The sequence below is a fragment of the Astatotilapia calliptera genome, chromosome 15 (genome assembly GCF_900246225.1).
Source record: "Astatotilapia calliptera chromosome 15, fAstCal1.2, whole genome shotgun sequence".
Classification (NCBI taxonomy): Eukaryota; Metazoa; Chordata; class Actinopteri; order Cichliformes; family Cichlidae; genus Astatotilapia; species Astatotilapia calliptera.
In genome coordinates this window covers 32184699-32210979 of record NC_039316.1, presented here as the reverse complement: position 1 = coordinate 32210979, position 26281 = coordinate 32184699, and the positions used below count along the sequence as shown (strand labels likewise).

Sequence of the window (26281 nt, the reverse complement as noted above, 5' to 3'; positions counted from 1 at the left end):
CACATAGCAGAATATGTTGCAAAATAGTGGAACGTAACAACACATTTGCTCATCTTGAATGTACCACATTGTGCGCGCTTGTTTTAACGCCTGCGTTTGGTCTGTCAGGCAAACAATGTAGAAATGTGTAACTGCCTGATTGCTTTGTTTTCACCCAGACTTTCCAGTTTACCTATTAAACGCCGACTTCATGTATTTAAAATGTGTAATATATTAAAATTGGTTATAGTTGATAAAGGGTGTAAATCGTCCAGCAGGAGAAGGTATTTGCAGACAGCCTAGTGGATTAAGCTCGGGGCGAAAATGTCCCGAGTCTTCTCTGATGCATATGCTTCCGAGTTTCTTTTTGTCAGTCTGTCTGTTGTAGCAACTGAGTAGCTGCTCCAACGGGAAGACGTGGTCGTGGATACAGTGTTTTTTCAATGGTTAGTCGATTGAAATTTGTGCGTTTCGAAGTTTTGTCGCAGAGGCTAAATTCACCAAGAAAGTGAAAGTGAATGAATGACGGTGGTTCCTTTGAGCTAGAGGAGACTGAGTTACTGAACAGCACTCTCCAGGCTCCTGATGCTCATTACCATAACAAACTAGCAGCTAGCTACAATGCGATCAAACAGGTGCACCGCTTTAGAGTCTAGCATGTTACCTTTATTAATATTCATTATATGCACTTTATGTGCATATAAAAAAAATCTGTGACATAGTGTCTTTTACTGCATGTAGTAACCATGAGTCTTTTGGCGTTTTCACTATTTTTCTCATTTATTATTTTTTACCTATTTAATGTAATGTAATGTAATTTAATTTAATTTTACGTCCAGACCTTTGTGCTGCTGTAACAGGTTTGTGGGATTAATATTAGTCTATGCCTATTAAGCCTGGACAGCGTAATGAATTTCACGTGGCTGGCTAAGTCTCAGTAATATGGAGTAACTTTAGCTGTAGTTCTGATTCTGAATTTTTAATTAAATTTAGAAGTAAATCGTCTGCTTAAGAAATTACAACATGAACGTTTCCCCGAATTTTAACACGAGTAATAAATTTTAAAAAAGAAATTACTCCAAGTACTCATTCACAGAAATAAATAGAAACAAAATGGTCTGAACACCACTGATAAAAATGCAGTCCGCTTTACGTTCAGATATCTCACTGGCAAATAAAAATGAAACTTATAGATGTAGAAAGACGACCTTTTCTGTCGACTTTGTACCGTTGTTTCCGGTCATACATATTATCATACAAAATCATGAAGTTGACTGTTTTTTAAAGTTTATTTTTTGTATGGTTTATGTCTGTGACAGCCTGAAAGCTGATTTCATCCTGAGCACATCAGACTGTGAAATATGAATACAGGTAAGTATTTCTGTTTATACTTTTTAATATTTTTCCAATTAATTGTTTGCTGAGTTTTTTTGTGGAGCAGTGAACAATGAACAGTACTGATATGCATACATGTGATAAAATAGCTGTGATAGCTTTTGTATTGGAGACAATGTTGTTAGCATGGCGACTGGAGACGATAACACTGCCACAACTCCAGAGGGAGGTGAAGGAATAAGATCATTAACTGCGGGGGTGTGATTCTCAGGGCTCTTGTTACTGTGTAGGTGTGAGACCTGGCTGTCTACTCTGCCCACTCTAACAACACCAGTCCACTGAGAGAACATGCTGCACATTTCTGTCTCTATGAAAGGAGCTGACGGTACATAACGTATCGCAGATATAGCCAACACAGTAATGAAAGTGCTCCTTTGGTTTTCAAGACGTCACTGTCAGTCACACTGTCATAAAGATGTTTCTTTATTTAGATTCTATTTTGGTTGAATCCTTTATGCCTTTTATTTTTAATTTAGATGACTGTGTTTTAACAAAGGCTCTCTTCCGATCTCCTTGGGTCAGCTAAAGGGTGAATGAATTAAAGCAGGTAGGACCAAAAAGTGCACCGCTAAAGATAAAATCAGACCCTGGTAGAACCAGGGTTGGGGGGAGGCGGCCATCTGCCGCGACCAGTTGGGGTGAGAGAAGGAAGGCAGGATAAAAGACATGCTGTGGAAGAGAGCCAGAGATTAATAACAAGTATGATTCAGTGCAGAGAGGTCTTTTAACACATAGTGAGTGAGAAAGGTGACTGAAGAAGACTGAAAGTAAATGCAAAAAAGTAAAAATAAATCATTGTTACTGGTACTGACCTTTAACGCTGACTGAAAACAATTATATGGTGACAAAATGAGAACGTTATCCTCTTTTTTTCTTTTTTTTTTTTTTTTAAAAAAAAAAGTTACTGGTAATAGACAACCTAACTAGCATTTAGAGGGTAAATTTTTTTTTTTTTTGGTTTTAATGACAAGGAATGATGCCAATTTGAGAAATCGAGTGGAAACTGTTTTAATATGTATTAATTTTATAACATTTTGTGAACGTAAACAGGTGGTGGCCACATTTGTCCACTAACAAGCTGAGTGGGAGTTTTTTGTTTTTTTTTTCTTTTCAAAAAAGTAATGACTCATATATAATCGTAAAAGGTTAATTATTGATATACATTTAACTGCAATCATGGTTAGAAAATAAATCAGATTGCTTGTATTATTTGGTAAAAAATAATTATTTTATCCTTTTATCTCTTTGTAAATCATCAGAATGATGTGATGTAACTGGTTTTGAAAGGGTCAAAATTCTGAATTTTATGACTAGGACTGGTGCTAATTTAAAAACTCAAGTCAGACAAAGTTTCATCCATCCATCCATCCATCCATCCATCCATCCATCTTCATCCGCTTTATCCGAGGCCGGGTCGCGGGGGCAGCAGCCTAAGCAGAGAGGCGCAGACCTCCCTCTCCCCAGCCACCTCCTCCAGCTTATCCGGGGGAACACCAAGGCGTTCCCAGGCCAGCTGAGAGATATAATCTCTCCAGCGTGTCCTGGGTCTGCCCCGGGGCCTCCTCCCGATGGGACATGCCCGGAACACCTCACTCAGGAGGCATCCTTGTCAGATGCCCGAACCACCTCAGCTGGCTCCTTTCGATGTGGAGCAGCAGCGGCTCTACTCTGAGCCCCTCCCGGATGGCCGAACCTCTCACCCTATCTCTAAGGGAGAGGCCAGCCACCCTTCGGAGGAAGCTCATTTCTGCCGCTTGTATCTGCGATCTCGTTCTTTCGGTCACTACCCACAGCTCGTGGCCATAGGTGAGGGTAGGGACGTAGATCGACCGGTAAATTGAGAGCTTCGCTTTTACACTCAGCTCCCTCTTCACCATGACGGACCAGTGCAGCGTCCGCATTACTGCAGCTGCAGCCCCAATCCGTCTGTCGATCTCCGGCTCCCTTCTCCCATCACTCGCGAACAAGACCCCGAGATACTTGAACTCCTCCACTTGGGGCAGGAACTCATCCCCGACACGGAGTGGGCACTCCACCCTTTTCCGGCTGAGAACCATGGCCTCAGATTTGGAGGTGCTGATCCTCATTCCCGCTGCTTCACACTCTGCTGCGAACCGTTCCAGTGCAAGCTGGAGGCCCCCACCCGATGAAGCCAACAGAACCACATCATCCGCAAAAATCAGAGATGAGATTCTGAGGCCACCAAATTGAAAGCCCTCTGCCACTTGGCTGCACCTAGAAATCCTGTCCATAAAAATTATGAACAGAACCGGAGACAAAGGGCAGCCCTGGCGGAGCCCATCACCCACCGGGAATGAGTCCGACTTATTGCCGGCAATGCGAACCAAGCTCTTGCAACGGTTGTATAGGGATCGAATGGCCTGTAGCAATGGGCCAGACACCCCATACTCCCGCAACACCTCCCACAGGACACCCTGAGGGACACTGTCGAATGCCTTCTCCAAGCCCACAAAACACATGTAGACTGGTTGGGCAAACTCCCATGCACCCTCAAGTATCCCTGAGAGGATAAAGAGCTGGTCCAGTGTTCTGCGACCAGGGCGAAAACCGCATTGTTCCTCCTGTATCCGAGGTTCGACTAGCGGACGAACTCTCCTTTCCAGCACCCTGGCATAGACTTTCCCAGGGAGGCTGAGGAGTGTGATCCCCTGTAGTTGGAACACACCCTCCGGTCTCCCTTCTTAAAGATGGGGACCACCACCCCGGTCTGCCAGTCCAGGGGTACTGCCCCTGATCTCCACGCAACATTGTAGAGGCGTGTCAACCAGTACAGCCCTACAACGTCCAGAGCCTTCAGGTACTCGGACCTCATCAACACCAGGGGCTCTGCCACCAAGGAGTTGTTTAACTGCCTCAGTGACCTCGCCCCCGGAAATTGGCGGGTCATTCCCCTCATCCCCAGACTCTGCTTCCTCCTCGGAAGACGTGTCAGTGGGATTAAGGAGAAGTATTCCTTCCACCGCCTGACAATTTTCTCAGTCGATGTCAGCAGCGCTCCGCCAGCACTATACACAGTGCGGGTAGAGCACCGCTTTCCCCTCCTGAGATTCCTGACGGTTTGCCAGAATCTCTTCGAGGCAGTCCGAAAGTCTTTTTCCATGGTCTCTCCGAACTCCTCCCACACCCGAGTTTTTGCTTCAGCCACTGCCCGAGCCGCATTCCACTTGGCCTGTCGATACCTGTCGGCTGCCTCCGGAGTCCCACAGGCTAACCAAGCCCGATAGGACTCCTTCTTCAGCCTGGTGGCTCCCTTCACCTCTGGTGTCCACCATTTGGTTCGGGGATTACCACCACGGCAGGCACCAACCACCTTGCGGCCGCAGCTCAATGCAGCAGCTTCGGCAATGGAGACGCTGAACATGGTCCATTCGGACTCAATGTCCCCAGTCTCCCTCGGAATGCTGTTGAAGCTCTGCCGGAGGTGTGCATTGAAGATCTCGCGGACTGGGGCCTCTGCTAGATGTTCCCAGCACACCCTCACTACGCGTTTAGGTGCACCGGGTCTGTCCAGCGTCCTCCCCCGCCACCTGATCCAACTCACCACCAGGTGGTGATCAGTTGACAGCTCAGCCCCTCTCTTTACCCGAGTGTCCAGAACATATGGTCGCAGGTCTGGTGATACGATTACAAAATCGATCATTTACCTACAGCCTAGAGCGTCCTGGTGTCACGTGCACTTATGGACACTCTTATGTTCGAACAAGGTGTTTGTTATGGCCAAACTGTGATTTGCACAGAAGTCCAATAACAAAACACCGCTTGGGTTCAGATCAGGGAGGCCGTTCCACCCAATCACGCCCCTCCAGGTCTCGCTGTCGTTACCCACGTGAGCATTGAAGTCTCCCAGCAGGACAACAGAGTCTCCAGGTGGAGCACCCTCCAGCACCCCCCCAGGGACTCTAAGAAGGCTGGGTACTCTGAACTGCCACTCGGCGCATAAGCGCAGATGACAGTTAGGACCCGTTCCCCGACCCTAAGGCGCAGAGAACAAACCCTCTCATCCACCGGGAAAAACCCCAACGTACCGGCAGCAAGCCAAGGGGATATTAGAATACCCACCCCAGCCCACCGCCTCTCACCAGGGGCAACTCCAGACTGAGACAGAGTCCAGCCCCTCTCCTGGAGACTGGTTCCAGAGCCCAAGCCATGCGTAGAGGTGAGCCCGACTATATCTAGCCGGTACCGCTCAACCTCACGCACTAACTCAGGCTCCTTCCCCACCAGAAAGGTGACATTCCATGTCCCTATTGCCAGTCTTGGCAGCCGGGGATCAGTCTGCCAGGGCCTCCGCTCCTGGCCGCCACCCGGCACACAATGCACCCGACCCCTATGGTGCCTCCTGCGGGTGGTGGGCCTGCGGGAGGATGGGCCCATGTCTCCTCTTCGGGCTGTGCCTGGCCGTGCCCCATGGACTAAGGCCCGGCCACCAGACGCTTGCCCTCGGGCACCCTCCCCGGGCTTGGCTCCAGGGCGGAGCTCCGGTAACCCTATCCCGGGCAGGGTAAACTGTTCCCTCGATGTTCTCTTCATAAGGGTCTTCTGAATCGCTCTTTGTCTGGTCCCTCATATATATATATGTGTATATATATATATATATATATATATATATATATATATATATATATATATGTATTTTATGAATGTAAACAGGAGGTGGCCACTTTTGGCCATGAATAAGCTGAGTGGGAGTTTTATCAACTTTTGCTTTACGTGCACAAAAATAATAATATATGTTGTTGTTAATCGAGGACATGTCTTAAACTCTACTATTAACAATATAAGAAATCCAGTAGCACTGCAAATATAGGAAATTGTCATTTTTGAGGTTGTCTTCCAACAAGGGCATTGTACAAACAAACTGGTGTTTTATGGGTTTATATTTATGAAAAGAGCTGATGTTAGTTAAAAACTTTATGCAGTAAGAATAGCAAAAGAAAACCATGCAAATAAAAAAAAAAATTACAGACTTAATTAGTTGGTGGCCACTTCTGGACATGCGCAAGCTGAATGGATGAGTGATTTTGAACAAACCAGAATTGATTGCCCAAGAGTAGTTATTATCTGGGCATTGCTGAACTGTTTGGGGTCCAAAGACACAACAAATAAGTGCTTGGAGCCTGCTACCAATGTTCCTGGTGTTGCTGTTTAGATATGCAGGTCGAGCTGGACTCGATCGAGGCCGAGCTGGACACAGTGGAACTGCAGCTCGCAGAGATCCTGCAGAAAAAGGCTGAGCTCACTTCTCGGAAGAATGCCCTGCTGCAGCAGCTGGAGGAGGCCTGTGACACTGCACAGCCTTTATCTTCTTCTGCCTCAAAGGCATCTGAAGCCAAGCCAGCGATGAGCAAGCAGGAAATGCAACGATATGATGGCACAGGTACTCGACAGACAGACTAGACAACTAGTTGTAGAAATATGCCACGTCTGTGCACTGTGTTGACATGCAGTAACATCATGCTTTATAGATTTTCCATGGTCCAGCAACGTGGAGCAGCACCTGAAGGCCACATTCCATCTCTCTAACTTCAGACCTTTGCAGCTGAAAGCCATCAACCTGACCATGTCAGGCAAGGACCTGTTCCTGGTCATGCCCACAGGAAGAGGGAAGAGTCTCTGCTATCAGCTTCCTGCAATCTGTTCTAATGGTACAGTGAGACACACATGCAGAGTTTTGGAACAAAACATCTGTCCTTCCAGTTTTATGCTCTTCTTCTTACGACTTATTTCTTTTACTTTTATCATTTATCAGGCTTTACACTGGTCATCACTCCACTTGTATCCCTGATGGAGGACCAGTTGATGTACCTGAAGACTATTGACGTGTCGGCAGTCATGCTCAATGCATCCAGTAGCAGAGTAAGAACTGCCTGCCATGTAGAAAAAGATTATTTGAGGATTATGCGTGTGTGCGGAAAGAAAAGAATTGCCTTTTGTAATCCACATTTTGGATACAAGTTGTAACTATGTGTTTGTTTTACTGAAAGGGTGCAGATTTTTGGAAAGGAAAAAAATCTGCTAGCCAACTGTGTTATGTGTTGTGATTCCAAAGATATAGAGTGGAAAAAAACTAGAGGTCATACCCACTCTCCCTCCAGGTAGCCTTCTTTTGTGACAGCCTGAGCCATAGCTTTTGACAGATGTACACATCTGTCAAAAATTCACACATACACATGTGTTGATAGTTTAATAGTATGTCTCATGAAAGTGAACTTGCAAATGTGTGTGTGAATGCACAGACTAGCAAAACAGAGTTTTAGGGAGAAAATAAAACTACACGTACAGGTACTATCTTCTATTCAATTCAGTAACATTTGATTTGTACAGCCACAATCACAACAATAGTTGCCTCAAGGAGCTGTGATCTTGTTTTCACTGGTTTACAAAACTAATGTGAGAGATCATCCAAAATCATTCATTCTGTATATTCCATGACTGCTGTTCATATCTGATGAGTAAACTGACTTTCTTGACAACCGCTTTTAATTTTGTATCCATGTCTTCATTTTGCTTTAAGCAACAATGAAATAACCATGGGAACTGCACTCACTGTTCACCAGTGTGTCCAAGAATCGTTTAGTGACATTACACACACTTCTGCTGTGGACAAGAAATGAAGACTGAGATGGCTTTAGGGCATCTAAACAACATGGATGGATCATCTGTAATGATCCACAACAACTGCAGAGCTTTATGTTTCTGGCACTAAACTGCAGCTTGTTTTTTGTTTCCATCATTCGCAGGAGCATGCTAAGACGGTCATGGCTGGAATGACAGATCCAAAGGCCCCCTTCAAGCTGGTGTACGTGACTCCAGAGAAAATTGCTAAGAGCAAGCTCCTAATGTCTCGTCTGGAGAAAGCCTACAAAGCAAACCTCCTGAATCGTATTGCTGTTGATGAGGTGCACTGTTGCAGCCAATGGGGTCATGACTTCAGACCAGGTGAGTATTCTGACCTCAGATCATATTTAGTAAGCACCCCCCCCCCTGTCGCTATGATGTGCTACATACTGGTTCACCTGTGTGCTTGTCGTTCAGATTATAAGATGCTAGGCATCCTGAAGAGGCAGTTCCCCAAAGTGCCCCTCCTTGGCCTCACAGCCACAGCAACCAGTAGTGTCCTGAAAGACTGCGAGAAGATCCTGTGTGTGCCACAGGCAATCACGCTCACTGCTTCCTTCAATCGAACTAATCTCTACTATGAAGTAAGCACTGTCACTGCACTCAAAAATCCACTTAGCCAGTCAAATGTTTTAATATAAAAATATGTGTTTAGAAATGTACATTTTTACCCTAGCAACAGGCAATACCGTTGTCTGATTGGCTGGTAGTTTGCTAAGCCGCAACAGCTACGAACTCTGTGAAGAAATTGTTAATTTCTGTATATTAGATTGAAATTAGAATCCCCCACCTTTATACCTTAATACGTCTTTAACTTTCAGTATAGTCCATTGAAGGAGTGGTGGCCATCTTCAACAAATATGCTCATATTTAACTTGTAGCAAACGTGACACACCAGCTGTCAATCAATAGTATACATCCTGCCCATCCCTTCGTGATCAGTGCCCATAACACAGTTTAAAAAAATGACCTGGGGAAAAAAAAAAAGAAAACCAAAAACAACAGATTTGTTTTTATTTTTAAATTAAAATAATTATTAGAAATTACATTGACTTTATTTAAATGGGTGACAAAGGAAACTGAAGACATTTCTGTCTATTATGCTGTCAAAGACATGTCAAGACAAACCAATGGGTGACAGCCAATATAGTATTTCCGAGTCATTCACTTTATGCTATAATGAAACATTTCTACCCTGAAATGTTTATTTATGATTTTTTTCCTAAAAATCTACATAAAAAATATTCTGGAAATAAAATCCAGTTTTGTTGTCACCGTACAGAACAGGATTTATGAGATGTCCAAAAAGCAATTTGATCTCATACAGACTGACATGCCAAGAGGTTTATGATATATCAAATGAATAGTTATTGCAAACATGAAAATGCATCAGTTTAAAATAAACAATTGATTAACAACAGTCAATACAATGTCATTGTCACATGCTTGGCAGGACAGACACCAGCATCACCGGGCGGGGATGTCACAGTAGACTTAAATGAATCTCGATATCCAGTTTGAAACCAACACAAAATGATTATCCCTCATACTCAAACATAAACTGATTTATGGTGGTAGCAGGACATATGCTAAACTGTTGGGAAAATATGCTGAATAGACCACTATTGTTATTCCAAGGTATAACGTCAGTATGTACATTACATTAGCCACTGAAAAACACTTTAGTCCAAAGGTGTCGAACTCCAGACCTCGAGGGCCGGTGTCCTGCAGGTTTTAGATCCAACACAGCTGATTTAAATGGCTAAATTACCTCCTCAACGTGTCTTGAAGTTCTGGCACTGGAGTTCAACACCCCTGCTTTAGTCTGTGGACCATTGCTGATTTTAAAAGGCCAGTAAAATAAAAAAAGAAAATGCAGGATAATATAAGAAAAACAATATTTTAGATGTGGTTGGATGTTGAAAGTCTCTGAACCAATCTGTCAGTCTCTTTCTTCCCTGTGAATTTGGGACAAAATAGTGTGCTGCTTATTCACAGTCGGATCACACAGTTACTGTGTGGTGTGCTTGACATCATCTGTCTTTGAATCTACCTAATATATCAGGTGGAAGGCAAACTCTCTGAATAATGATAGAAAGATAAAAAATAAATGTGCTTATGAAGTCAGCTCTTTATCTTTTCTCAGAGTTAATAACTGTCACCTCCACTGTATAATCATTAAATAGAGCAGAGGTTCTTAACCTTTTTTACTGCGGGTCCCATTTCAGATATTAACACTGTATTGAATAAATTGATGTTACTTTTGGTTTGATTTAATAACTAAATCAAATCGACTTCATTTTAACGGTTAAAACCTTGTCAAATAAACATGATGATGACATGATACGATGTAATAATCACAAAGACATTTATTTATTATGTGTATTTGAACCTGCACATAAAAGAAAATGCCAAACAGCAAGGAAGGATTTCTGCTCCGAGCATTCAAAGAGCTTTATACAACTTGCTTTCTCACACATCAAATGTGTGAGCTGAGTATAGTTACATTAGTTATGTCTGCTAAATTGGGCTAACACTAATGTGACCAACTCTGTCAGATAACTCCAACGCTTAACACAATTTCAGTCAAAATGTAGAGCTAGTATTTTTTAACATGGGACTCTATTGGTATTTTGCTGGCTTTTAAAACCAGCCTGAAGTGCCTGTAGTTTTTGGCTCCATTTTCAGCCCCTTGACTATAACTTTGGACTGTAGAAGTGCCCTTTATAGAAGTTAAGTTATACAAATTCTCAACAAGACATGGTTTGGATCATGCATTGATCTAACAACTCTTACTGACAGAAGATACTCTATGAATACAAAAAGTTCGAAAAGGCTGTAGAGGAATTCTCTAGAAAAGGGGTGGTGAACTCCAGGCCTCGAGGGCCGGTGTCCTGCAGGTTTTAGATATCGCCCTATTTCAACACACCTCAATCAAATGATTAGTTCATTACCAGGCCTCTGGAGAACTTCAAGACATGTTGAGGAGGTAATTTAGCCATTTAATTCAGATCAGCTGTGTTGGATCAAGGACACATCTAAAACCTGCAGGAAACTGACCCTCGAGGCCTGGATTTCGACACCTGTGCTCTAGAAGTTAAGAGTTAGGGTTCATAAACTTCTTTTTACTATGCTCCCCATCTTCATACACACTTAACACGTGTTTCATTTCCTTCTCAGGTTCGTATAAAGGATTCTGTCAGTGAAGCATCAGTAAATGACATAGCTGCTCTGATCAAGAGTAAATACAAGGACCAATCAGGTACTATGACAAACAAGACTGCTGCATATATAAAACATTACTAATGCCATTTTTCCACTAGTGCCGACTCAATTTGATTCTCTTCTGTTTTGGTGATTTTCCATTAAAATTGAGTACATGCATGGGTTGTTATAGCAACGTGGTTTTGTATACTACACAAACAGTGAAGGACGCTGAGGCGATGGTATACCTTCTGCTCAGCCTACGGCTTACTGTTAAACTTGCGGACCATGGTATTGGTTTTTGTGTAGCCATTTCCCTCAGTGCTGGGTTTCAAAAATAGTGGTTTTGATTTTTGAGAAGGAGTCACTCTCATGACCCCAGTGACACCACTGACTGGCCAATTGGCGTCATCCAGTTTGTTCCATTTTCTGATTGTCTCAGATTGCTTGGAAGCCTTACCGAATAGGTACTAAAAAAGTACCTGGTTACCACTTATTACCACCTAATGGAAAACCCTTAAAATTGAGTTGATTTGAGCCAATCCGAGCTGAGTGGGCACTAGTGGAAAATGGCTAAAAAAGGTTAATATCCTCAATTCTGCAAAGTATTTTTAGTCATGCTAGAATAGACAATTATAATGTGAATATTTCTATACGTAATAATCATGTATGAATATTTTCTGCTTTGTTCATACATGCCACAGGAATTGTGTATGTATTCTCTCAGAAGGATGCAGAGTTGGTGTCAGCAGAACTCCAGAAAAGAGACATCTTGGCATATCCTTACCATGCAAACATGGACTCTGAGGACAAGTCCCGGGTTCACCGCAAATGGACCTCCAACAAAATTCAGGTCAGTAAAGAAACATATGCACAGCTGCATTTCTGCTGAGATTTTCTATAAGAATTGGGTCAAGATTTTCTGCTCATGGTTAATATTGCCTGGAGTGATTCCACAAAAAAATTTTTAATATATTTTTTTATTTAATTGCAATAAATGGTTCAGCACATAGCTTTTAGATATTATTAAAACTAATTTTTGGATTTAAAATATTCTTCTAAAAAGGGTTTTAGTGGATTTCTGGACTTCTGTAGTGTTGTAGATGGCAGCAGCTTAAACTACAGTCAGTGCTCCCCAAAATAAATAATTAAGTCATAGCTTAAAATGTAGATTTAAATAGCATAAAAGGGGATAATAGGAATTTCCTTCGGGATTAATAAAGTATTCTGATTCTGATTAAAGGGAGAAATCAACATGGCAAAGTCAGAAAATGAACTATAAATTACAAAGGAGCTCAAGGGGGATGTGAGCATAGCTTATTTCCTGGAATATGGAACTAAGGAGGTGGTTTGCATGGAAAAAATGGAGATCAAGTAGAGTGGAAGGAGTGTTCTTTAAACAGCACTTTGGGATTTAGATTGCACTTAAAAGAAAAGCATATAATGCAATCAGAATGACACTCAAGGAAAAATGAGTTCATCATCAGACACTATCCAGGAAAACTCAGGGTGTTTTATGACTCCAGCTCCGTGATCTACAGCAGCGCATCCAAAGCCACAAACGACCTGGAAAAATGGGATTACAAAGTCCAGAGCCAGTTCCCTCTTAGCAGTCACTTTTAAATGGAGATCCTATCATTGTAGGTGGTAAACAGCTGGAAGTAATCCATGCGATGATCTGCTTGAAACACGTTATACGTTATATATATATATATATATATATATATATATATATAAAAAAACACCCAGCACGCCCCTGCGGGCGGTTTATCCTTCAAGCTCGGGTCCTCTACCAGAGGCCTGGGAGCTTGAGGGTCCTGCGCAGTATCTTAGCTGTTCCCAGGACTGCGCTCTTCTGGACAGAGATCTCCGATGTTGTTCCCGGGATCTGCTGGAGCCACTCGCCTATCTTGGGAGTCACCGCACCTAGTGCTCCGATTACCACGGGGACCACCGTTACCTTCACCCTCCACATCCTCTCGAGCTCTTCTCTGAGCCCTTGGTATTTCTCCAGCTTCTCGTGTTCCTTCTTCCTGATATTGCTGTCATTCGGAACCGCTACATCGATCACTACGGCCGTCTTCTTCTGTTTGTCTACCACCACTATGTCCGGTTGGTTAGCCACCACCATTTTGTCCGTCTGTATCTGGAAGTCCCACAGGATCTTAGCTCGGTCATTCTCCACCACCCTTGGGGGCATCTCCCATTTTGACCTCGGGACTTCCAGGTTATACTCCGCACAGATGTTCCTGTACACTATGCCGGCCACTTGGTTATGGCGTTCCATGTATGCCTTGCCTGCTAGCATCTTGCACCCTGCTGTTATGTGCTGGATTGTCTCTGGGGCATCTTTACACAGCCTGCACCTGGGGTCTTGCCTGGTGTGATAGACCCCAGCCTCTATGGATCTTGTGCTCAGAGCTTGTTCTTGTGCTGCCATGATTAGTGCCTCTGTGCTGTCTTTCAGTCCAGCTTTGTCCAGCCACTGGTAGGATTTATGGATATCAGCCACCTCCTCTATCTGCCGGTGGTACATACCGTGCAGGGCTCTGTCCTTCCATGATGGTTCCTCGTCTCCCTCCTCTTTCTTGGGTTTCTGCTGCCTGAGGTATTCACTGAGCACTCGGTCAGTTGGGGCCATCTTCCCAATGTATTCTTGGATGTTCGTTGTCTCATCCTGGACTGTGGTGCTGACACTCACCAGTCCCCGGCCCCCTTCCTTCCGCTTAGCGTACAGCCTCAGGGTGCTGGACTTGGGGTGAAACCCTCCATGCATGGTAAGGAGCTTTCTTGTCTTTATGTCAGTGGCTTCTATCTCCTCCTTTGGCCAGCCTATTACCCCAGCAGGGTACCTGATCACGGGCAGGGCGTACGTGTTGATGGCCCGGATCTTGTTCTTACCATTCAGCTGACTCCTCAGGACTTGCCTGACCCTCTGCAGGTACTTGGTGGTTGCAGCTTTTCTAGCGGCCTCTTCATGGTTCCCATTCGCCTGCGGGATCCCCAAGTACTTGTAACTGTCCTCTATGTCTGCAATGTTGCCTTCTGGTAGTTCAATCCCCTCAGTTCTGACTACCTTCCCTCTCTTTGTTACCATCCGACTACACTTCTCCAGTCCGAACGACATTCCAATGTCATTGCTGTATAGCCTGGTAGTGTGGATCAGTGAATCGATGTCTCGTTCACTCTTGGCATACAGCTTGATGTCATCCATGTACAGGAGGTGGCTGACAACTGCTCCGTTCCGTAGTCTGTATCCGTAGCCAGTCTTGTTAATGATCTCACTGAGGGGGTTCAGGCCTATGCAGAACAGCAGTGGGGACAGAGCATCTCCTTGGTAGATCCCGCACTTGATGGTGACTTGTGCTATGGGCTTGGAGTTGGCCTCTAGTGTTGTACGCCACATCCCCATTGAGTTCCTGATGAAGGCTCTTAGGGTCCCATTGATCTTGTACAATTCTAGGCATTCCAGTATCCAGCTGTGGGGCATTGAGTCATAGGCCTTCTTGTAATCAATCCAGGCAGTGCACAGGTTGGTCAGTCTGGTCTTGCAGTCTCGGCTGATTGTTCTGTCTACCAGTAGCTGGTGTTTTGCGCCTCTGGTATTCTTGCCAATTCCTTTCTGTGTCCCGCTCATGTATTGACCCATGTGCCTGTTCATCTTAGCCGATATGATGCCTGACAGGAGCTTCCATGTAGTACTGAGGCAGGTTATTGGTCGGTAGTTGGAGGGGACCGGTCCCTTCTTGGGGTCCTTGGGGATCAGGACTGTCCGGCCTTCAGTTAGCCATTCCGGGTGTCTCTCATTAACTAGCAGCTGGTTCATTTGTGCTGCCAGACGCTCGTGGAGTGCAGTTAGCTTCTTCAGCCAGTAGGCGTGAACCATGTCAGGCCCTGGTGCTGTCCAACTCTTCATACTGGAGACCCTTTCTTGGATATCTGCCACTGTGATGGTTACTGGACCCTGTTCAGGGAGGTCGCTGTGGTCTGCCCTCAGATCCTCTAGCCACTGAGCATTGCCGTTATGGGTTGCATCCTTCTCCCATATGCTCTTCCAGTATTGCTCCGTCTCCAGCCTTGGTGGTGCTGTTCTCTTATTGTTCCCTTGCCACTGAGAGTACACCTTTGCTGGTTCTGTGGAGAACAGCTGGTTTATTCTCCTGCCTTCTATCTCTCTGGTGTACCTCCTCAAGCGGCTGGCCAAGGCTGTGAGTCTTTGCTTGGCAGTTTCCAAGGCCTCAGGTATGGACAGCTTGCTGTATTTCTTAGGCACCTTATTCGTCACACCTTTCTGCAACTCCGTTAGTTGGCTAACCTCTCTCCGTGCTACTTTGATCTTGCCCTCTAGCCTCCTTCTCCATGGAGGGTACTGCCCCTTGTGGCTGTTCAACTTGTAGCCAAGCATCTCACTGATCACTGCTGCCGTATTGTAGATCAGCTTGTTAGTGTCGGTAATCGTGGTTGTAGGTATTGCCCGTAGTGCTGCATTAACATCATCTAGCAGACCTTCTGAGGGTACTTCACGTAATCTTGGTAACCGGCTACGGGGGATCCAGGTTTCAAGCTTGGCCATGATCCTATTTTTCAGGTCAGTTCCTCTCGCACTCAACGATCCTTCTCCTATCACACTTGGGGCTATGTACCCAATCTCGGGTGGGGGTGATGATATCTCCCCCCTGACCTGGCGTCCTGACTCCTCCTTGCCGTAGCATTTGTGTTGTACCTCGTCAATCTCTAGCTGTGAGAGCAGTCCCTTCTTTCGAATGTTGGAACACTGAGCTACTAGTTGTTTCGCCATCATTGTGGATGTTGGGTATCGAAGAATCCATAGGTCCCTCATCCTATTCATGTAGCCCCTTCCGCCGGGGTTACTTGCGTAGTAGCATTCCAACAACGCCCTGTTTTCGTCCCTTGCCCACCGATGCCTTCTTGTTCCAGTAGCCCACTTTTCGTCAGGGTGCCCTGGTTCCTCAACACCTGATGCGGACCTTGTTGATCCGGGCGACGTCCGAGCCGGCATGCCTTCATATTTATCTGTCTCGCTCATGTCTGCGGTAGGCTTGCTTAGCATAGGGGGTCTAGCCTTAGGACCCTTACTGGATACAGACGCCCCAGGCAGGAATCGAACTTGCGATCCTCTGTTCCAAAGGCGTGTAGTCTAACCACTGCGCTATCCAGCTGCTCTATATATATATATATATATATATATATATATATATATATATATATATATATATATATATATATATATATATATATATAAAAAAAATAAAATTGACACCACTTTCCTAAACAATTGAGTTTAATAGCCTGATATCAGCCTTTATCCAGGTCAAGATAACATGTAGGCTTAGGTCACAAACTCTAGAGCTAATGAAAGAGGAGGGAGGCATAACTCTGGCTTGCTTAGAAAATTATTAAAAGATAGCTCATTACTCTTTTGAATACAGTAGGACTAAAATCTTTATAAGAAATATTTATTTACACTCAATAAGTGGATGTCAGTACCTCTAAAGGTCTGGGACATGCCAGAGAACGAGCAGTAATAAATCTGCAGGTCTCTTCCAAATCTTCTGGGATTGTCCAAAGCTGTCCTACTGTACAGAGGTGGTAGCAAACGTAATTTAACAATTTTTCCACAATTGGCCTTTGATTTCACTTTAATTTATCTACTTAACCTTCCATCTGGACTTGATTAAAAAAGATTGTAAATATTATATAAATAATGTGATCCGAACTAAAAATCATATCAATTTTGTTCAAAATCAGCACTGAAGTTCCCCCATACATAGAGAGGGGCAATACCTCTGATTGGAAAAAAAATTCCATTCCATGCTTGTAAACAGCTCACTGAATAATGCATCTGTAAAACACATGAGTTGTTTTTTTCGTTTTTGTGTGTTTAGGTTGTGGTAGCCACTGTGGCATTTGGCATGGGCATTGACAAGCCTGACGTCAGGTTTGTCATCCACCACACCATCAGCAAGTCCATTGAGAACTACTACCAAGAGAGTGGACGGGCAGGTAGACGGCCTATAATTTCTATTGGTAGCATAAGCAATACCGTTCTAGCATTACTCACGGTTATTATTCCAATGTTAAGTGTTTCCGTTGTGTCTCCAGGTCGAGATGACTCTCCGGCTGACTGCATTGTCTATTTCGGCTTCGCTGATATCTTCAGGATCAGCACCATGGTGGTGATGGAGAATGTTGGTCAGCAGAAATTGCTACAGATGGTAGATTACTGCCAGAATGTTAACAGGTAGCACAGGATGTCAGTGCGGGCTGCCCAATTTGCACAGTCTTAAATGTAATATATATTCTTAAATGTAATATCTGCTTTGTGAAGGTGTCGGCGCTCTCTCATGGCAGTTCACTTTGATGAAGTGTGGGATGATGAAGGATGCAACCAGATGTGTGACACTTGCAGTCAAGCAAAAGGTGTGGGTGGTGAGGAAATTTATTGCTTTATGTGTCAGCCATATCGATCATATGCCCTAAATCCATCACCTCACTTTTAACACCCCCCTCCAGATTACCCCACTGTGGACATTACCCAACATGCCAGGCAAGTGGTGCAGATTGTGGAGCTTGCAGCCTCCATGGATGAGAAACTGACCCCACTGAAACTGGTGGATGCATGGATGGGGAAAGGCCCTGCAAAGCACAGGAAGATGATTCAGACCACCACGCTGTCTCGGCGACAGGCTGAAGTTGTGATTGTTCACCTGCTCCTGCAGGGATACCTCAGGTGATTCATGCTTCGTTTCTTTCTGTGGATTTAGCTTAATTCAATTTTATTTATTAAGTATCAATTCACTACAGTTTTTCAAGATGACTTTGTTTATTGTTCTGTTTTTGTTCATTAATTGACCAGTGTGTGCATGTCTGTGTGTCAGCCTGTCTGTAGAGATGATAGCTGGAAAAGTTTTGAATGAATTCTGATAAAACCTTGGATGGGGTTTAGAGAAGGCTTGGCTTAACGATCCATTAAAATTTGGCTTCCTCTGATTGTATTGGCACAGGAAATGATACTGGTATATAAGGATTCTAAATATCGCATTACAGTTAGATCCAAATATGTCACATTTGATCTCTGACATCACTTTTACATTTCACATGTGCACTTCTTTAAAGTTAACCCCCAAATGCATTATTGTTACTGCACTGCAATCTTCTTAAAATACATTTAAAAAGAACAAAGACAACAAAATGCAAATATAATGTACCCCTAAAAGTAAATACTGAGGAGAAGAGAGTGAGCTGCCTGGCCAGAGGTTGGTGCTCTTGGAGTGCTTCTTGGTCTAAAAGAGAACATCTTTGTGTGACACATCTCTCTTTTCTGACACGTCAGAAAAAGATGTTGATTTCATGCAAAGAAATGCAAAGAAAACCCACTGGTGTCAATGAAGTGCCTCCAAACTGCTAACCAAGTTTGGATACCATTTTCTTCCTCTACACTAGGTTAGCCTTCGAGCTAGCAACCGGTGCACTGTTGCAGATGTGGGGCCTAGGAAATGCAGAATAAATTAAATTGAACTCAAAACATCAGGCCCTTTTCAGAATATCCATTCTAGCTTTTCTAATTAGGATCAGACCTGTCACAATGTAAAGAACAAAAATGCATTGAGAAGTTTCCCTCAAATCACACAGCCTCTGCAAATACATTGTGTTGGAAATCGGACCATATTTAGTCTATAGAGAGGAGTAGCTGAAGTTAAAGGCCAGACATGCTTTTCACTTTTACTTTCTTTGAATAAAGCTTTAAACTCACCTTAACTTGACCTGACTGACTGTGGCAAACCATCAGGCTGTGTAAGTCTCTAGTTCATGGGATTAAAGATAAAGCTCTGATCCTGTGACCATTAAGTCTGTCTGACACAGAGTTCTTCCCAATGTGTTGACCTCAGAGAGGATTTCAGCTTCACACCTTACACCACCTACTTCTACATGAAGCTGGGCCGCAAAGCTTCTCTGCTGAAGAACCCGACACACACACTGAGCGTGAAGATGAGAGATGCAGGGGCCGGAACTGCTTTGGTAAGTTTGAAGGAAAAAACATATTCTTCTGTTACCATCATTTAGGAGAGTTTTTTAGTATAACACCTAACCCTAACTACAAAGTAAGTTACAAATCACATCTGTTTTCATGTCACAGTTGGGTGTAGTTAGGCCTGAATTTTAAAACACTCACTTTAGTTAGTACATCACACTGTCTTTGTTTGCAACAGGTTTGAACAAACATTTCCAATTTGTAAGATATTACAGCTACAATCAGACTGAGTGCCAGCACAAACAGATCAGAGTGAGCAGACTGCACTGTACTGTTTGGAATATTTTTTTTATTAGTAACTAATCCAAAAGAGCCTAATAAACCATTTATGTTCTATTTAAAAGCTCTAAGTGAATAAAAATGTCATAAGGACACTCTAGTCAAAATAAACACTTTTAGATCCCTGTCTTACTTCTCTCACCCTAACCTATCGCAGCAGATGGCCCCGCCCCTCCCTGTGCCTGGTTCTGCCGGAGGTTTTCCTGTTTCCTGCTTCCTGTTAAAAGGGAGTTTTTCCTTCCCACTGTCGCCAAAGTGCTCGCTCATAGGGGGTCATATGATTGTTGGGTTTTTCTCTGTATGTACTGTATTATTGGCACGATTTGATATCCTCGTGTTGTAGTCGCAAAAGCATGACGTCACAACTATGTGATTGGTCACTTGCAATGTTGAACCCGGAACAACATTTATTGTGATGATGTGGGAACAACACCAACACGACGATATCAGGTCATCCGTATTATTGTAGGGTCTACCTTACAATATAAAGTGTGCTGTTGTTGTGATTTGGCGCTGTATAAATAAAACTGAATTGAATTGGAAATAAAGCTATTTAATATAAATGGGTTATAAAAGGGTTAAACAGGTCAATGGTATGGGTACAGGGTACACAGAAAAATGCATGACTTTCATTACTTCTGTTCGGGACATAAACTTCTGCATGTATTATTTATGCCACATGTAAATAGTCCTAAAAATTGGTTGCAGTAAAAATGTTCAGCTGCTTCTCTTCCTGGAGTTTCCAAGCATTATCAAAAAAAAAAAAAATTAGCAAAAAAAATATAATTGCTTCAGAAAAGATAATTAATTTTTTTTATGAATAAACTAAGTAAAACTACTTGTCAATGTACTCTTCAATTCAACAGCTACACTCACAGAACTAGCCAACTAAAATATGCTCTCCTCTGCACAGTCCTCTTTGCTTTACAGTGCTCTACACACCCGAACATTAAAGCTAACAAGTGGATTTTCCCGTTTAACGGGAGGAGGGATCTGTGTTTATATAAACAATGATGGTGGACAAATCACACTGATATAGAAAGCTACAACTCCTCAGACTTGAAATACTTAATACTTGAATGCAGAGGATCTTTTCTAACTTTTTTGGAAATGGGGTTGTAAATTAGATCTTTACAGCAGTACCGTTCTGAGATCTCACGGTTTCCTGTTTTGGCACTGAATCAGATTCTGTCCTGGATTGTTGCATGTCCTCCCCTTCTAGTGTCGACTCATACATTCCACATCGGTGTGAACCTATTCGGATAAAGCACTTTTGTTAATGACCTGCAGGTAAAAGTCTCCAGTGGCAAGGGCAAATCCAAAGAGGGAAAGAGATCAGTTCAGAGCTGTGGAGATGCCACTGTGTCCAAGAAAATCAAGACACATCTCCCATAGCCCTCTCTCACCTGCCCAGAGGACAAGTTTACAAAGTACAGTTCATCATTCCCTACTCTGTTCACAGTTGCTTGTGTATGCATGGTGCTATGAACACTGTTACTTGTTACCGCATTTTTAAAATCCTGATTTTCAGCCTGTTGCTTTGACTTCCATGGTGATGAAAACTTTTGAGAAGCTTGTAAAACATGAGCTTTTGCATGCTACTCAGGATAAATTACACCTCCTCACCCCCTATAGAACAGGTAATAGGTAGGGTAGAGGATGCTGTGTGCACCTTGCTCTATATGGTTTTGAAGCACATGGATGGTGTAGCAAACTTTTATTGCCTGCTTTTTGTCTTCAGCCCCATATTTTAGCAAGACATCTCATCCGTACATTTAATGTTGATTCTGGACTGATTTCTTGGCTTATTGACTTTTTAACAGATAGACCTCAGAAAGTGAGAGTCAACAATATTTTATCAGATGTGCTTTTATCTTCCACTGTTTCCCCCCCAAGCGTGTGTCCTTTCTCCACTTTGGTTCTTTATACAAATGAGTGTCAGAGCCTCTACCAGGACGGACATATAATCAAGTTTGCAGACGACTCCGTTATCGTCTCTCTCTGCTCCACGATACAGATTGTGACTGTGGCCCAGTTGTAGATGACTTTGTAAGCATGGTGTGGACAGTCTTTTCTTGACATTAATGTGTTTAAAATAAAGGAAATGGTTGTTGATTTTTTTCTAAATAAAAAATGTCATCTAACCCTGTTTGTATTCCTGGGCAAGAAATTGAGGGGATAGAGAAATATAAATATCTGGGCACCATACTTAATTAAAAGTTTAAATTTGATGTGATTACAGACACCATATGTGCAAAGACTCACCAGCGTATGTATTTGTATCGGAAACTAAGTGGTTTTAATGTGGATAATATTTTTTATGAAAATGTTCTTGTTTTATTGAGTCTGTTTTCATTTTCTTTAATCTGCTGGTTTGGGTCTCTTAGCCTGAAAAATAAGAAAAGGCTGGAGCTAATTTTTAAATTGTGTAGCAAAGTGGCAGCTAAATGATCTTGCCCTCATGCATAAAGGGAGGGCGACCCTGAAGTCAGAACGGATTCAGGGTGCTATGACACCCTCTGTTTTTTTTTGTTTGTTTTTTTTAAGAGTATCAGCTGTTGCCTTCAGGGAGGAGGTATTTCTTGCCTCGTTGCAGAACAAACAGATTTAAATTCTCATTCGTCCCTACCACTATTCATTTTTGAAATTCTGTTATGTAATTTTGGGTGGATGTGTTATTTATGCAGCTGGCTACAAAGCAAATTGCCCCTTGGGCATAATAAAGGTTATCTTGATTATATTTTCTCGCCCACGCCTGTTGGGCTTAGTGTAAAATCTTAAATATTTAGATTTTACACTAAGAAGCATGTTTCACCAAGCTCTCGCTAACATTTCATCAAACTAACACATTCCTGGTTACTTGTAGGTTAAATATTCTGTTGCTGTATACACTTTATGAACATGATACTTTAAGTTTCTCTATTTTGACACATTCACCTCTTTGTGTACATCCAGTGGCTTATTCCAGAATGAAGACTTCACTAACATTGAATTTCATGTTTACAGGACACCTCAGCTGTTAAAGTGAATGAAGAGGATGTCAATATGACCTTAGACTCCACTGTTGTGGAGGACAGCTGTCCCCCACAACCTAAACAGATAATATTTAAAGAAAAGAGGAACGTATCGAGAAGACAAGACCTGAAGCCAGTCAGCCAGACAAACAAGCAGATGGCGAGACCGGACAGATATGGGAAGGCAGAGGAAAAGAAGAATAAACCTATCGTATTTCAACATATAATTGAGGCGGATGTTGAAATGAACAGAGTACATCATGTAGGAATCAGTGATTGTCAGAAAACACCGTCACATTCAGATAAACCTTGTTCCAGTTGCAAATCCAGCACCCCTCAGAGAATGCGAAGGAAAGCTTGTGCTCACACAGCAGCAGCCACAGGGCATGTTCCCTGTCCATCCACCCATATCACTGTGCCTAGCTCTCCTTCCCAGACCTCCATCATCTCTGACACAGCAGCTGAGGAGCTCTGCGACCTCAGGAATTATTATGGCGAACAGCTGAGGAGAATAAACTACATTTCCCACGAGTACTTGGGGCAGCCCACACATCCAGGAGTGCTGGCCTGTATCAGGGAGCCTTTGAAGAGCCTCCGCCTGCCCCGTGGACTGATCATTGCCCAGACAGCTCGAACCCTGTGGACACGCATCAGTGGCAGGAGAAAGCTGGCCCGCTGCTGACTTTTGTTACTGTTTAAATATAAAAATAAAATGAACTTTGTTTGGATGTCTTGTATATTTTTATATTTATTATTATATAGATGGAAGAGAGAGAAATTACCTACTTCGTGTCAAACCAATGTTTTATGGCCCCCGTGTCAAATGATTTATGCCTCAGGAAATTGTAACGGAAGTAATAAAAGTTAATTTTCTATTTTCATGAATATCATGAAATTATGATATTACATAACTCGGTAATAATCAATCATATGCGCAAAAATTATGATCATGAAAATGTAGACGAGGATGATGAGTAGGATGTTTGAGATCGTTGGAGTTTGTCACTTTAAGCCAAAAAGTTTAAGACAAAGACAAAATTAAGACAAATTGCCAACTCAAACATTCTGAGATGAGCTTACACACTTGCTTTACTTCTCTGGGATAACTTTCTCGTAGATTAAATGCCGGTTTGGAAGCACGTAGCGAGGCTCCAAATGCTGAACCAGACCAGGTCTCACACGCCACAGACGCTTTATCACGAGATGCATACTCCTCCGACATGCTAAGGTTATGAGCTGGGTTGCTATGTTGTAAGTTTTGTGAGGTGCTTTTGTGATATTGAATTGATCGGATTACATTTTTTATTTCTCTCCGATATCCAATCCAGTAATTTAGGTCGGTATCGGACCGATACGTAATATCGGATCGGTCCATCTCTACTTATGTTGAGGAAGAAATCCCCTTAAAATGGGTGTTTCAGCAGGACAATGACCCCAAACACACCAGCAAGCGGGCAACATCCTGGCTGCAGACCGAAAAGACTGATGTCGCGAAGTGGCCAGCCCCTTCTCCTGACCTCAATCCGATTGAGAATTTGTGGAATGACCTCTAAAATTCTGTTTTTGATGCAAAACCCAAAAATGCAGAAGATCTGTGGATTGTAGTCCAGTCAGCCTGGGCTGCAATTTCTGTTTCTAGGTGTTAAATGTTAGTTGACTACATGCCACACAGATGCAAAGCAGTGACCAGAAATAATGGTTATACAACTAAATAATCAGTGCTTAAAGGAAAAGCAAAATCCTCATTTTATTTTCAGTTTATACCAGAGGTGGGACCAAGTCATTGTTTTGCAAGTCTCAAGTAAGTCTCAAGTCTTTATCCTCAAGTCTCAAGTCAAGTCTCAAGTAATGTCAGGCAAGTCAGAGTCGAGTCTCAAGTCACTGGTGTAAAAGTCCGAGTCAAGTCACAAGTCTGAAATTTTGAATTTCAAGTCCTTTCGAGTCTTTAAAAAAAAAACGAAAAAAAGCATGTTGCAGTTATATGCTAAATGTAAATATTAGACCATGTAATTTTTAAATCTGTGTTTTTCTCAACACATGACAAAATAGTGAACTTAGAAAATATACACAAATTGTGAAATTGCACCTCTTTAAAATGCAGCTCAATTAAACCTAGCTGCAAGAATAATTTTCACCGACAGTTCTGAGATAAGCTGCATGTTATTCTTGGATGCGGTTGTAGGACCGGCTTTAAAAATCGCATGACAAAAATATCATACATATTAAAAAAAACTGCATCACCAACGTAGCCTGGACAACATTTGCTAGTTAGATGAAGTCAGCTATCTCATCGTAGCATATTTATATGCATATTTATAATTATACGCTTCTTGGAGTGAGTGCATACACTCATGAAGTTTAGTAACTTCAGGTCACTGCAACAAGCCCAGGTACAGTTTACCGACGGATGGGTGCAGGACCTTGAAATGCACCGTGTAGAACGAAAGACCATCGTACGTATCATAAGTTTACCAGTCTCACAAATTGTCGTCATAAATACACATTCGTTAACCGTTTATTAATAGGACCTTTGAGCTCAACGGTAATTAATTAGCAGTGGAAATAATTTCTGGTAGCATTACAGAAATGTAGCAGTGACAATAATATTGGATGCTGTAATCGCACTGGGCAATTAGTGATACAAAACAACTGTTTTACCCTGTGAATAAAAGTATATGTTTTTGTCAGTGTACCATAATAACAGAAGCGAAACGCAATATTGTGTCAGGACAATTCACTATTTATGCACAATAAACAAAGGAGCATAGCGCGACAATTTCTGTTCAGCGCCAGACTTGCTTGTAACCTATATCACCAATTATGTTATGAAAATGACGCATTAACTACAACAGAAGACTGACCTTTGTGTAAATGCTTGGAGCAGACTAACCTGTGAGCTGGAGTGTTCTGGGACGTTATATTTGGTCTTTGAATGGCTGCAATCCAGTCGCCTCTTTGTTACTTCGGAAACATGGCTCGAACAATTTCTCTTCAACGACGTAATCCGATAACAACCGATCTCTTTACCCGTCGGCTTCCCGTGGCTGTCATGCGACCGGCTATTGCAGTTAATAATACAACAGCTTCTTGACATTTTTGTGTTTCTTTTTATCGCTGTATAACTGATTTTAATTGAAAGCCTGCGTGCGCTAGTACCTCTTGCCACGAGTTCCCAGAATCCTTTGCGGTTTTACCCCTGAATGACGTCACATTTTCAATCTCTATATAATATGCATGTTAAATTTTATATTTGGGGTAAAATGTCAAGTCTTTTCAAGTAAACCGGTTCAAGTCCAATTCAAGTCCCAAGTCATTGGTGTAAAAGTCCAAGTCAAGTCACAAGTCTTAGAACATTTTTTCAAGTCAAGTCTAAAGTCATAAAATTAATGACTCGAGTCTGACTCGAGTCCAAGTCATGTGACTCGAGTCCACACCTCTGGTTTATACTGTAAATATTCCAGTTTGTAAATTACATTTTTTTAAACAACCCATTGTTTTTCTTCATTTTCAGTTAAAAAAAGAAGAAGAGAAGAACAGACAAAATTGTTCATGTTTTCATTTGGGATTGAATGTGCACGGCTCCCAGTTCCTTTGTATACATGGAAATAAATGCTGCTGGAATGCTAAATGCTATGGAAGTAACGTGGAACTTTTCCTCTGTTGTTTTAAATACATTGCTATTATTTTGCACATAACTGTACATGCTATATGGTCCAGT

The 26281-nt window shown here is 42.6% G+C and overlaps 1 protein-coding gene across 3 annotated transcripts; it reads left to right on the top strand.

The window, feature by feature from the left end:
* Positions 1–237: 237 nt before the first annotated feature.
* Positions 238–22614, top strand: recql (RecQ helicase-like). 3 transcript variants are annotated; one of them, XM_026143016.1, is made up of 16 exons: positions 238–425; positions 1299–1350; positions 6545–6772; positions 6861–7040; positions 7145–7251; positions 8136–8334; positions 8431–8597; positions 11194–11275; positions 11922–12070; positions 17124–17241; positions 17341–17479; positions 17567–17658; positions 17752–17968; positions 19128–19257; positions 20840–20979; positions 22556–22614. In XM_026143016.1, exons 2-15 carry the CDS (start codon positions 1341–1343, stop codon positions 20942–20944), a joined length of 1923 nt encoding a protein of 640 aa, XP_025998801.1. In that variant the 5' UTR covers positions 238–425; positions 1299–1340; the 3' UTR covers positions 20945–20979; positions 22556–22614. The 3 variants fall into 3 exon arrangements, with proteins under 3 accessions (XP_025998801.1, XP_025998802.1, XP_025998803.1); XM_026143018.1 differs by lacking the exon at positions 238–425 and adding an exon at positions 493–614; XM_026143017.1 differs by lacking the exon at positions 22556–22614 and having other exon boundaries at positions 20840–21664.
* Positions 22615–26281: the final 3667 nt, after the last annotated feature.